Source organism: Xyrauchen texanus, chromosome 6 (genome assembly GCF_025860055.1).
Source record: "Xyrauchen texanus isolate HMW12.3.18 chromosome 6, RBS_HiC_50CHRs, whole genome shotgun sequence".
Lineage (NCBI taxonomy): Eukaryota > Metazoa > Chordata > Actinopteri > Cypriniformes > Catostomidae > Xyrauchen > Xyrauchen texanus.
The window spans coordinates 39,176,024-39,189,458 of NC_068281.1; the positions used below are offsets into that span (position 1 = coordinate 39,176,024).

Below are 13,435 nucleotides of genomic sequence, written 5' to 3' on the forward strand. Positions count from 1 at the left end.
AAAATGTGGGAAAATCCAACTGTGTGCTGTTCATGGCTGTAGAACCTCCAGCTCTGCATATCCTTCCAAATGATCCCAGTGTTAGAAAAATAATTTATTTATAACAAGGACACCAATAATTTCGGCATGATCTTTACCATATGTGAGGCATGTTTCATCATTGATTGTTTTGTAAATCGGTCACAATGCTATAAATGCTTTGCAAAAAAACTGTTTTTGAAGGGTAACGTCATGTTACTGTTGAAACCTTCGTTCCCCTGAGGGCACTTCGAATGAAGTGACACAAGGAGTCCTCCTGGGATGCCAAACGTGCCTCTGAACCTGAGAAAAGGCCAATGTCAATTTGGCAGACAGAATTTGCATGCCCCGCCCCGGACATACGGGTATAAAGGGAAGCGGGGCAGCGAGTACCAGTCAGGATTTTGAACTGAGGAGCCGAAAATAAAGTACGGCCATTCCCCTTCTGTCACATTGGTAGGTCTAGTGCTGTGGCAGGAGGGACACAACATCTCGTTCCTTCCCTCGGGGAACGGAGGTTACAACAGTAACCATGATGTTCCCCTTCTGTCACTCACACGACGTTGTGTCGAATTAAGTGAGACAAGGGGTCCCATCTAAAAACGGCAGGCACTGACAGTGTTACGTGAACTGTCGAGACAGGTGCAAGCAGGCTACTGCGTGCTAGAGGCAATTGTGTCGGCTGCATTTAGCCCTCCCCAATGCCCCCAAAGAGATGTCACATACAGACCGTAGGTTCCCCGCACCTCTGAGGGGGGAACAGGTGCTACATGACTAGCATGGGAGCAAGCCCGGCAGTCGCTGCCTTTTCTCTCAATATGTCTCTTACATAGCCCCAGCCGCTTCATGTCCTATCTTAACGCTATGAAATGCATTGGGGAAGGCGGACTTTCCGGTCCTATTCTTTCAGGGGGAAAAGACCCCGTGGAGGCCACATCCTGCCCAGTTTAGGGGGAGGTAACATGTGGCAAATACACCACGAGTGTTGTGAAGCCGTAAGTGGGAAATGGCGCGGTGGTAGGTCCAGCCTAAAGAGGGTGGACTCTACAGCACGGTGACCGGGGCAGTGTGCAAGTGGAACACCCGGTCGGTTGTGCCACGGCTGAGGATGCCATATGCCCCAGGAGCCTTTGGAATTATTATAGAAGAACCGCTTTGCCTGGCTAGAAGAGAGCGAGGCATCTGAGCACTGACTGAGCATCCACGTTGGTGAGGCGTACTGTCATCGAGACTGAGTCTAACTCCATGCCGAGAAAAGAGATGCTCTGAACCGGGGCGAGCTTGCTCTTTTCCCAGTTGACCTGAAGCCCTAGACGGCTGAGGTGCCTGAGCACCTGGTCCCTGTGAGTGCATATTAACTCTTGAGAGTGAGCCAAGATAAGCCAGTCATTGAGGTAGTTGAGTATTTGGATGCCCACTTCCCTTAGCGGGGCAAGAGCTGCCTCTGCGACCTTCGTGAAGATGCGAGGGGGCAGGGACAGGCGTGAACCGTAGGGAGGGTCGGTGTCGAGGCAAGATGGATGCGTGGAACTACGCGTCCTTCAGGTCTACTGCCGCGAGCCAATCTAGCTGTCGAACGCAGGTAAGAAGGTGTTTCTGCATGAGCATTTTGAACGGGAGTCTGTGCAAAGCCCGGTTGAGAACTCGCAGGTCCAAGATTGGTCGCAACCCGCCACCGTTTTTGGGTGCGATGAAGTAAGGGCGGTAGAGACCCTTCTTCAGCTCCTTCGGGCTGCGGCACCCACATTCTCAATAAAGCATATAATAGCTATGTTTGGGGAAAAGAGCTAAATTTACAGTTAATTTGCTGAAAATCTTTACCCCTCAAATTGACATTTGATTTTAAACCTGACACATCTTGAGATTAATGTTTGAATAAATTTTGAAGTGAACCGTAGGGAGGGTCGGTGTCGAGGCAAGATGGATGCGTGGAACTATGCGTCCTTCAGGTCTACTGCCGCGAGCCAATCTAGCTGTCGAACGCAGGTAAGAAGGTGTTTCTGCATGAGCATTTTGAACGGGAGTCTGTGCAAAGCCCGGTTGAGAACTCGCAGGTCCAAGATTGGTCGCAACCCGCCACCTTTTTTGGGTACGATGAAGTAAGGGCGGTAGAGACCCTTCTTCAGCTCCTTCGGGCTGCGGCACCCACATTCTCAATAAAGCATATAATAGCTATGTTTGGGGAAAAGAGCTAAATTTACAGTTAATTTGCTGAAAATCTTTCCCCCTCAAATTGACATTTGATTTTAAACCTGACACATCTTGAGATTAATGTTTGAATTAATTTGAATGATGAGAGCTATGGCGGAGGGAAAGATTTTCTGGTAATAATGTCTAATTCAGCCTGTTCTTTAGATAAAGGTATTGTATGACTAGAGAAGAATTGGAACATAGTGTAACCGGTCCTCGAACCAGAATTCAAACTGGAGTCAGCCGTCATGGGGGCGGGGCACTAATGAGGAGACTAAATGCTACAGCCCCTAGTGTCCGTTGCTAGTGCGTATCATGAGCCCTGGGTAGTGAGATTTACACACACGCACAGACATCATGCACCAGCTGGCATCCATTACAATATCACACAAGTAGAATTGACTACATTTATGATAATTCTACGTAAATATAAATGTTCTCTTTCATTATATGCAAAAATAAAGAAATAAATAAAAAGTAGTAGCTCGGACATGATAACAGAATTTTCATTTTAACCCTTAGCCTTTGTTAAACTAAGGAAATGCTCTGAATCAAATTGAAATACCAGAGTGACTTTTTTTTTTTGGTGCAGGGTAAAAGTCACTAAAGTTAGTTTTTGACTGTTTTATAAGAGCATTTTTCAATAATGATGGACTTTATCAAGAGTATTGAAAGAGCGTATTAAAAATAGCCTATAGGGAGGGTTGAAAGTATTGGGAGTATTGTGTCTATTTGGCCATAATACTGAGGACTATGGGCCACTGATACAGCTTTGTAACTTTGAAACACTCAGTAGCAGCACATACAACTTTAGTCTACAAAATCAAAATGTCTACGTTTGAATTTCACTGCCAGATTTATTGTCATGTGACTGGCAGGATATGAAAAGGTTTTTGTTGTTGAGATAAAATATTGCAACTGTGAGTCATGTTTACATACCCTGCTTACTGAGGGTATAAAAACGAAAAGTCAGTTCTTTAATAATTCAGCAATCTTTGCATGGATGCCCTGTGTAATCAAGTCTAGATGCAATAGCATGTCAGGTCTGCCAGAAAAGATGCAGAACGCTCAAGGAGAACATGGAAATGTTTGTGCTTTGTAGCATAATAACCCAAATGTTGCGCTGAATAGAATGACAATGACTTTATATACTAAAAGTGCAAGAATTTCATCATATTGGTTATACTGGATTGCGAATTTGCGCTGAAATACTTTGCTTGAGTTTGCGACGCTGAAAAAATACTGTGCTCAAATATGGCGCAAATGTTTACTGAGTTTGCTGCCCCTGAAACCTTCTCTCATTTATTTATCATGACAGCTGTGCTGGATAGGTCACAACAGGGCAGCGACGCATCCCTCAAGTTGCACTGTCACACACACACACACAAATCCAAATATGTCCTAATGCAGGCAATTTATGTTGGGACCGTGGAGCAGAAAGGTTATGCACTGCTGTCTTCAGTGACAGATTGATCTCAAAACTCTTATGCTTATGCATTAATATTTACTCTTAATTCCTCACATTATATTGCTTGCATTCATGTTTTTAGATGTCTCAGGTTGCCCACAATTAATAATCTTCCACAACATTTCCCTGATTCAATTATATATATATATATATATATATATATATATATATATATATATATATATAAACATATTTGTCTAATTAAATTAGCACAAAGGACAACAAATATTACATGGTCTATGAATATTATAGCACAAGATAATACTATACCATAAATACTAAATATTTAAAAAATTGTATCATTGCCCCCAAGGGTCAGGTTAGTTTATTTCTTTTCTACAAACATTTAATGAGTAAATCAAAGCTTTTAATGCAATGTAATGGTAATTATGCTAAAAGCCCCAGATGCATCATTTTATTGCCCTCTATAAGTCTTGTTCTTATTGGGTCTTCCTTGGTGAAATAAAAAAAAAAAGTGTGACTAAATTAACAAGAAACATTTCTGAGATCACACTCTTAGAACAGGTTCCATATAGAACCCAAAATGTTTATTTTTCTCACTTCATATTTAGAACCCCTAAAAGGTTCTTTGAGCCAGGGGAAAAGGTTCTATATAGAATATTTTAGGGTTCCCAACTTGGAATAATAACATTTTGGTTTTTGTTTTATTACCAAAATAACGTTTAATGGATATGGGACTTATCCATTATAATATTTAGTGTAGTGTTCAAAACTTATTTTTAATGTAAATTATACATAGCCTACATATAGGACCTATAGTCTGTCAGCCTAAAGAACTCTTTTGTACAAAAAGGGTTCTTTTTTGTAATTCTTTCTAAATGGAACCTTTTTGGAATAAAGTAAAGAACCCTAGGGTTCTATATAGAACCTCAAAGAACCTTTTTTTCTAAGAATGGTGGAACTTTTTCTAGGCTTTAAACTGCTTCCAGTTTATTTTTAGAGCATTGTGAACTTGGTGTGCCTTTTTCTTGGGCTTTATTCAGTCCTAGTTTACAGTAATGCAATTTATTTCAGTTCCTAAAGAGCAGCAGACTTAGCGCTGGGTTTTCTTAAACTTTCAAGAGGCGTATCTCTCTTGACTTGAAAGAGTGCACAAAATGGCATCATTCTTGTATGCACTGTATTGCTTTTTATGTAAATGTTTTTATTTTAAGCTTGTAGCAGTCATTTCAAAGGGCTCCTAGCAACATGCTTTTGTGGTCCCATCTGTTTGGAACATCCCCTTTGACTTTACCGTAAAATTGACAAAATGGCAATTAAAATAGACTGCTACACATACTGTATATCCACTGTCATAAAACACAAAGAACTGCCATATTTCTTCCTGAAAATGTGATAAATTACTTCAGCTTCCCTGTTACAGATGGTCTACTTGCTGAGCAGACTGACTGCTGAGTTGACAATGGGTGTAGCTTGACTTTTTTTTCTTCCCAGAGAGATTTTATAATCCTTTCAAGACAGACCCACCATGAGCACTGTTAATGTAAATCTGTGTAATTCCAACTTCATGTAAGGGAAATCTTGTTTATTTTCTGAATTTACAATGGTATTCAGCATTGTGGGTAGCTGTAATGCATGTTTATTTCTGTTGGGAAGCAAATTGTTGAACTCATTAACCTTCTTGGGCTGTTCAGATTTTTTTATATAAATGGTCTGAGTGGTACAAGATTTAGTGACTTTTCCTAGACTTGCAATCTGGAGGAGAAGAAAAAAATAAAATAAAAATTTGAATTAATTCAATGAAAAAGCAACTCCTTTGCTGTTGATGGTCAAAATTGACTGACCATAGGACATTAATGGGAGAGACCCTAAAAGAGAACTTTTACATTTTTAGATTTGTTGAATAAAATCAATAAATCACCCTAAATGCCGAACATAAAGACACAGAAATGAAGAGGTGGGACTATAAAATATCCTGAGTGCAAAATACACACACACACACACACACACACACACACACACATATTAATTGGGGAGACTATAACACCAGTTTCTTTTACATTTGTCAAATAAAATCAATAAATCAGCCACAATGCAGAACACACACACAGAAATGAGGGAGTAATACCAAGTCAAGTCATTTTTATTTGTATAGCACGTTTCACAACACACATAATTTCAAAGCAGCTTCTAGAATATCTTACAATAACAAAAAATGAAACTCTATTGTGTATAAAAATAAGTAATTAAATAATCATTGTATTTAGAACCCCAGTGAGCAAGGAGAATGCGACTGTGGCAAGGAACACAAAACTCCTTAAGATGTTGGTTAGTGGAGTAAAATAACCTTGGGAGAAACCAGACTCACTGTGGGGGCCAGTTCCCCTCTGGCTAACAGCATGAATATTTAGTCAATTTTAGTTATTTATGTGCAGTGTAATTCCTGGTTTAAAATGAGCAAACTAAGTAAGTGTTAACGGCCAGTGCTTAAACAAATATTTTGTTTGAACTGTAAGATTAATGACTATAGTCCATTCTGGATTAAATGCAGAAGATTACATAGATTAAAGGTGCGTACACACTGCCAGCGACTTTGTCGCTGCAGGTCGCCAGTGGCTGGTGGTGAAGTAGCTAGTGGGCGTTCCCACTACTGGTTGCCTTGTAACGTTTATAAATGACTTTCACGGATGTCATTCCATTGTTGTTGACAGCGAATCTCTTTTCTTGCCACTAAAAACAAACATTTTGGAGGGAAAAGACTAAATATAAATGGAATCAGCAGATAAAATGCTTTATATCAAAGATGAATGAGAAACAAGGCATGCTGTTTGCCATAGCGGCTGTTTATCTGCGGCAAAAATGCAAATGCCGGTCTGTCTGGGTCCATAAAATCCCCGCTATCTCAGATACACCTTTCCATGCAGTATTTTTTCTTAAAAATGTCCTTGTACGTGGGAAGAGACATATCATAGAGCACTGGAAAATTTCTAACAGCAAGAATTAGCCTTTCATCCACCTTTCCATTACTGCAGGAGCTGAGAGAGAGAGAGAGAGAAGGATCATGTGAGCTCTCCCGTCTTCTCTCCTATTGGCTGTCGCTTCCGTTAGTCGCTCTTCATTTGAATAAAGTTGAACTTGTCTCAACTTTGTCGCGTCGCTGGACACGCCCACATCTAGTCACCAACGGTCGCGACAGCTCGTGTCGCCAGAAGTTGCTGTGCTCTCATTGAAAATGAATGGTATGGAGTCGCTGTAGTGTGCAATGTTGCTGGCAGTGTGTACGCACCTTAATTGGCCTTTGTTAGTTGGATTATGATGGCTTTTTTTGTCAATTAATTGATAGTCTATGTATTCCATTTCAGGATTGTAGTCCATCATTAGATGAAGGTGATGCAGGCAGAGATGAGTGAGGTGCATCGTAGTTCAACCGGCCATTTATTTCGGTGAGGTCTATCCTAAGTCCAAGTTTCAGGCAGTGGCATATGAATAGATCGTAATAGATCGAAGTGATGTCTGGCTGGCACCGGCTGCATTTAGTCATCATCATTCAGAGACACATTGCAGTGGAGTCTGACACAAGCAGGAACAGAGCTGGAACTGGACGATTCTGGTGACCTCGAGATAGGAATCAGGGATACAAATAGAATAATATTAGCGCAGATGCCATTCAGTTTTTTGCAGAGTTATAGATCATAATGAATGTTTCTGTTTCTGGAAGACCCAACTAAAGTAGCAGAAAGGTTATGCACTGCTGTCTTCAGTGACAGATTGATCTCAAAACTCTTATGCTTATGCATTAATATTTACTCTTAAACTGAGTTGATGGATAAATTAGGTGAATGGCTGACTAAACAGATGAGTCTTTACTCAGTGAGTGTGTCTGCATCCCGTACAGTGTTAGGGAGACTATTCTATAGTTTACGAGCCAAACAGGAAAAGGATCTACCTCCATTTGTGGATTTGGTATTCTAGGAACTATTAACAGGCCAGAGTTTTGCATTTGTAATGAAAGTGGAATATAACGTGGTAGGTCACTTAAGTACTGCGGAGCTGGACCATTCAAAGCTTTGTACGTAGTTAACAAAATTTTAAAATTAATAATAAATTTAACAGGTAGTCAATGTACTGATGATAAAATGGGGCTATATGATCATATTTATTGGTTCTAGTCAATCTGGCTGCTGCATTTTGAACCAATTGAAGTTTATTTATTGAACATGCTGGACATCCCCCCAGTAATGCATTACAATAATCTAGTCTTGACGTCATTAATTAGTAATTCGGCATCAGCAACAGAGAGCATGTGTCGTAACTTAGCAACATTTTTTGTAGTGGAAGAATGCTGTTCTACAAACATTGGACATTTGATTTTCAAAGGAGAGTTTGGGATCAAATATAACACCTAAATTCTTGGCTGTAGAAAACGATGCAACAGTACATCCATCAAGATTCAAATTATATTTTAGCAGCTTATTTTTATAGGTTTTGGTCAAATAATTAGTACCTATGTTTTGTCGTAATTGAGTAGAAGTAAATTTCTTGCCATCAAATCTTTGATTTTATTGATATACTCTAATTTGGAGAATTGTGAAATTTTGTCAGGTTTTTAAGAAATATAAAGTTTGGTATCATCGGCATAACTGCTGAAACTTATTCCACGTTTCCTGATAATATCTCCCAGGGGAAGGATACAGTATATAAGGAGAAAAGCAGAGGCCCTAAAATTGATCCCTGTGGCACTTCATACTTAACTTTTGTTTGATTTGACAATTCCTCGTTTACACAGAAGTAAACATATGAGTGGTAGCGGTCTGCTAAATAGGACATAAACCATTCTAATTCAAGTCCACAAATGCCAACATAATTCTCAAGCCTATTCAAGAGAATGTTGTGATCTATGGTGTCGAAGGCAGTACTAAGATCTAAAAGCACTAGGAGAGAAATGAAGCCATGATCAGATAATAGGACCAAGTCATTTCTAACTCTGATAAGTGCAGTTTCTGTACTGTGTTGGGGCCTAAATCCTGACTGAAAATTTTCAAGTATTCTATTTCTCTGTAGAAATGAACATAGTTTTGATGGCACTACCTTTTCTAGTATTTTTGACATGAATGGGAGATTTGAAATCAGTCTATAATTAGCCAATTCTCCAAAATTAAGCTGTGGCTTCTTAATATAGGTTTGATAGAGGTTTCTTGAGACATGTCCTAAGGAAATCAAAGAGTTAATAATATTAAGAAGAGGTTCTGAGATTACAGGGAACACCTCTTTTAAGATCTTAGTTGGTATTGGATCAAACATACATGTTGTGGCTTTTCATGTTTCGATTACAAGTTTTAGGTAACAAATTTTAATAGCTCTTCGTGATCTATGGCAGCTTTTAAGAAGTTATGAGACGTTGTTTTCCGAGGTACTCTGAAAGACGATAGTATAATTTCAATTTTATTTCTGATTATTTCAATTTTATCAGTAAAAAAATCATGAAGTCATTACTGTTGTGCTGTGACGGAATATCTGGTTCAGTTGAGGCTTTATTCCTAACAAATTTAGCCACAGTACTGAATAAACATCTAGGATTGTTGTGGTTATTTTCCATGAGTTTGCTCAAATATGCTGACCTGGCATCTTGCTCTGTCTTGAGCATGAGTGTTATCATTGTAACATGACACTATCAAGAGTGCTAAAGAAGACTGTATTTACATTTTCTGTTATTACGTCAAGTTCTTCTAGACTTTGTTGCTTACTGAGTATATGAGATATATCTGGAAGATTATTAGTGAAGTTATCTTTAGTGATTGAAAGAATAGTTATACCTGAATGATAGCATAGTGTAGATTGAGTAACATTAGCTGATTGCAGCATACAAGAGACAATGCGCTGAAAAATGGCAGAGATCAAAGATTAAAAGCTGAAAACAGGTAGATCAGCAATGCTAAATAAGATAGCAGGTTACTAATACAGTCTCGAGCTAGGCGCCAGCAGCAAGAGGTGACTTCTGATAGTAACAAAAGCATGAATGCTGCTGGGAATTTACACCATTACAGCACATTACAAATGTGTGTTGAATGCTTATCACTTCACATTGTGTGAATATATTATTTGAGATGTAAGAGTTGGACTGGGTTTTGCTAATGCACTAAAGCTGGAGGCAACATATCATGTTTCTTCGAAATGTCACTTCCATCAGCTAAAACACCATCAGCCAAAAGACCATAACACACCCACAATACAGAACGCACACGCACACACACACATACATGCACACACATGCATGCAGATAAAAAAAATATATATTTTATAATTATATAATTCACAGTCAAAGTCTGACCCCCGATGTATATGCTTGGGTATGGGAGACCCTAACCCTAAACTTCCAGAAAAAGACTGCACATTTCTATTATGGGCACAGAAACACTAAACTAATTTATTACTGGGTATTTTGATATTTAAAATAAATTATTGGCATTAAAATGCTACTTTTCTTTGTAACATCATGGTCAGGTTTGACAGTAAAAATACAGCAACATCCCATTATTGCATAAACAGACACTTCTAAATGATAAAAAAGCTACATTTTGAGAAATAACAATAAAAGGCTATTAATGTTATGACATCATTTTCAAGTAATGCAATTGTTCTTTTTTCCACCAGATATCAGCAATCTTCCCCCAATACATGACACATTCTCATATATTCATGTTTCAACTTATGGAAGTATAGGTGTATAATGAAGTGAGGTTAACTTACATTTTCTTATATGTAAATGAATGACATAATTGAGAAATTTACAGGCAAATCATATCTAAATAGCATAAAATCACAAAAGAAGTGCATACTTTTATTGTTACAGCTTCAAGGAAAAATAAATGATATTAAAAAAAGTTACACTTGTACTGTTTCCCGTCACTAAAACCCTTAGTGACAAAACACTTATCATTATAACAAAGAGTTTTCTCAACTTTCAGTGTCTTTCAAGTAGGCCCAACGTCCCCCACTCTCATTATATGGCCATCACTTTTACTGATTATATCCAGTTCTGAAACTAAATTGTTTCTTTCGCAGTGTAAACCAATTCTGGGCCATGGATTTGTCCTGGACAAGTACAAGTGTCAATGCAAGAGAGGATTCTACCATCCAAGCCGGGTGGCACTCAATGGCTTCTCAAGTAAGTATATGCCTAAACTTCCTTTCTTTTCTGAAAGTTTTAAATACTTAAAGATAATTAGACCCTAATAGACCTCATTAGACCCACTAGAGACCATATTAGACAACAGTAGTCCTCATCAGACCAAATTAGACAGCATTACAAATAATCAGACACCCAGGAGCCCACTTTAAACAACATTAAATCTCATCAGACCCCTTAGAGACCACATCAGACAACATTAAACATCGTCAGACCCCTATAAATCACATTAGACTTTGTAGACCAGATTAGACTTCATCAAACCCACAAGAGACCATATCAAACCTCAACAGACAACATTAGACTTCACCAAAACACAACAGACCCCAAGAGACCCCATCAGACAACATTAGACATTATCAGACCCTCAAGAAACCACGTTAGACCTCATCAGACCCAATGAAAACTCAAAAGACCCCATCAAACCTCATCAGATCCCTTAAAAATCACATCAGACCCAATAAGTCTGCATAAGACCCTATCAGACCTCATCATACATCATCAGACACCATCAAAATTTAACACACCCCCAAGAGACCCTGTCAAACCTCATTAGGCCCAATAGAGACCTAATCAGTCATGCTGCATCAACCCAAGCAGCATGACTGTCTCTATAGTTGCCATATGCCTAGGAGCCTCTGAAAGGATTTCAGTGGGACCAACGTGTTCTATCTGAACACATGCAGACAGTCCAGCACTGATTGCGCACGCTCGTTGGTGAGGCGCGCCGTCATTGAGACTGAGTCTACTCAATACCAAGAAAAGAGATGCTCTGATCCGGGGCGAGCTTGCTCTTTTCCCAGTTGACCCGAAGCCCCAAGTGGCTGAGGTGCCTGAGCACCAGGTCCCTGTGCAAACACAACACGTCCCGCGAGTGAGCTAGGAGCTAGCCAGTCATCAAGATAGTTGAGGATGCGGATGCCCACTTCCCTTAGAAGGGCAAGGGCTGCCTCTGCGACTTTTTTTAAATGCGTAAGGGGACAAGGACAGGCCGAAGGGGGGGACTTTGTACTGATATGCCTGAACCTCTAAGGCAAACCGGAGAAAGGGTCTGTGTCAAGGAAGAATCGAGACATGGAAGTACGCATCCTTCAGGTCTACTGCCTCAAACCAATCCTGAATCCTGATGCCTGATGCCTCAAACCAATCCTGCACAGACTCTCGGTGGGAGTCTGTGCAGAGCCCAGTTCAGAACTCGAAGGTCTAGGATTGGCCGCAACCCGCTGCCTTGTTTAGGTACCATGAAGTAGGGGCTGTAAAACCCCTTCTTCACCTCTGCTGGAGGGACAGGCTCTATAGCGTCCTTTCATGGAAGGGAGGCTATCTCCATGCGCAATGCAGCATCGTTCTCGCCTCTCACCGCAGCGGAGGTGAAGGCGTTGAACCTGGTCGGGGGCCTTGCGAACTTAATTGCGTAGCCGAGTCAGGTTGGTGAGCGTGAGCCACGGCCCCAAGCTCCGCGCGAGAGGGACTAAGGGAAATACAGCACTGGACATATCAGCGGGCGGGGCCTCGAAAAGGGGCGGAGCCCGAGGTGCTGAGTCTAGAGACATTAAAGCAATTACCTGGCTCCTTGTGACCACTCCCGGAACATCCTGGGACGGGGGAGGAAGATATTCGTCCTCGTAGCCCATGGAGACCATCACATCAGGGATGGATATTTGCCACAGCTGGGCACGCAAGGGGAGGGAGGCCCGCCTCCGAGACGCCATGCCTGCCACAGAGAGAAACAGTGCCCGGTGGTCGTGAAGGAGTGGTGTTCTTACCAGCTCATTTGCAGCGGGTCCCCTACTTCCTGGACTGCCCGTCTCGGGGAACGCTTTGAAGTCTTTCTTGGGTTCTTGGTGACCGGCCATGAGACAGGTGGCGTCTGCTTTCTGCGGGTGGCTCGCCAGGGCCAGCCTACTGGGGCACTGTTGCTGCCGCAGGGGGACGCCCTTGGCGACAAACATTGGGTGTTAGACATTGCGTCGCGCCAGGGCAGGATGTGTTGAATGGTCCCCGACTGCCTTTTAACCACTGAGGATTGCTGGGCGAAATCCTGTACGGTGCCGATGAAAAGGCAAAACTGGTTTGACCAAGTTGGGCCAAAGGTGGTGCTCCTGGACAACTAAGGTGCACCTCGCCTGCTCGAGAGACCACCCCATGACCATCATCGCTCGGAGGGCAAGACCAGTCACAAATCTCGGGTCAGAACCACCCTCGTGCAGTTCTTTGAGCGTCACAGCTTGGTGCACTTGCAGGAGCCGTGACGTGCAGGGTGGAGGCGGCCTGTCCAGTGGCACTGTAGGCTCAGTCGTGAGTGACAACATAAACCCACAGGCCCTGGATGGGTGACTCGGATGGCTCCGCCAGGTGGCAGCATTCTGTGGGCACAAGTGCACCGCGATCACCTTACCAACCTGGGGAGTTGCCGAGTAGTGCTAACCGACCCCGCCTCATACCCGTGGGTAGAAGGATCGAGTCGGGGAGCCGCTGTAGTGGCTTTCCCTCTAACGAGAGAATGCCATGACCGCAATATTGCCAGAATCATGCCCTCGCAGTGAGAGCATGATCCATCCACAAGCACTGTCACTGCGTGGGCAGTGCCCAACACAAGAGACAGCGATAGT

The 13,435-nt window shown here is 41.6% G+C and overlaps 1 protein-coding gene across 1 annotated transcript in view; it reads left to right on the plus strand.

The window, feature by feature from the left end:
* Positions 1-13,435, plus strand: part of LOC127644873 (probable G-protein coupled receptor 158) — a 75,343-nt gene that overhangs the window by 22,778 nt on the left and 39,130 nt on the right. Inside the window, exon 3 of the mRNA XM_052128278.1 lies at positions 10,700-10,802. Coding sequence (XP_051984238.1) covers positions 10,700-10,802 — 103 coding nt within the window. The remainder of the gene's footprint in view (positions 1-10,699; positions 10,803-13,435) is intronic.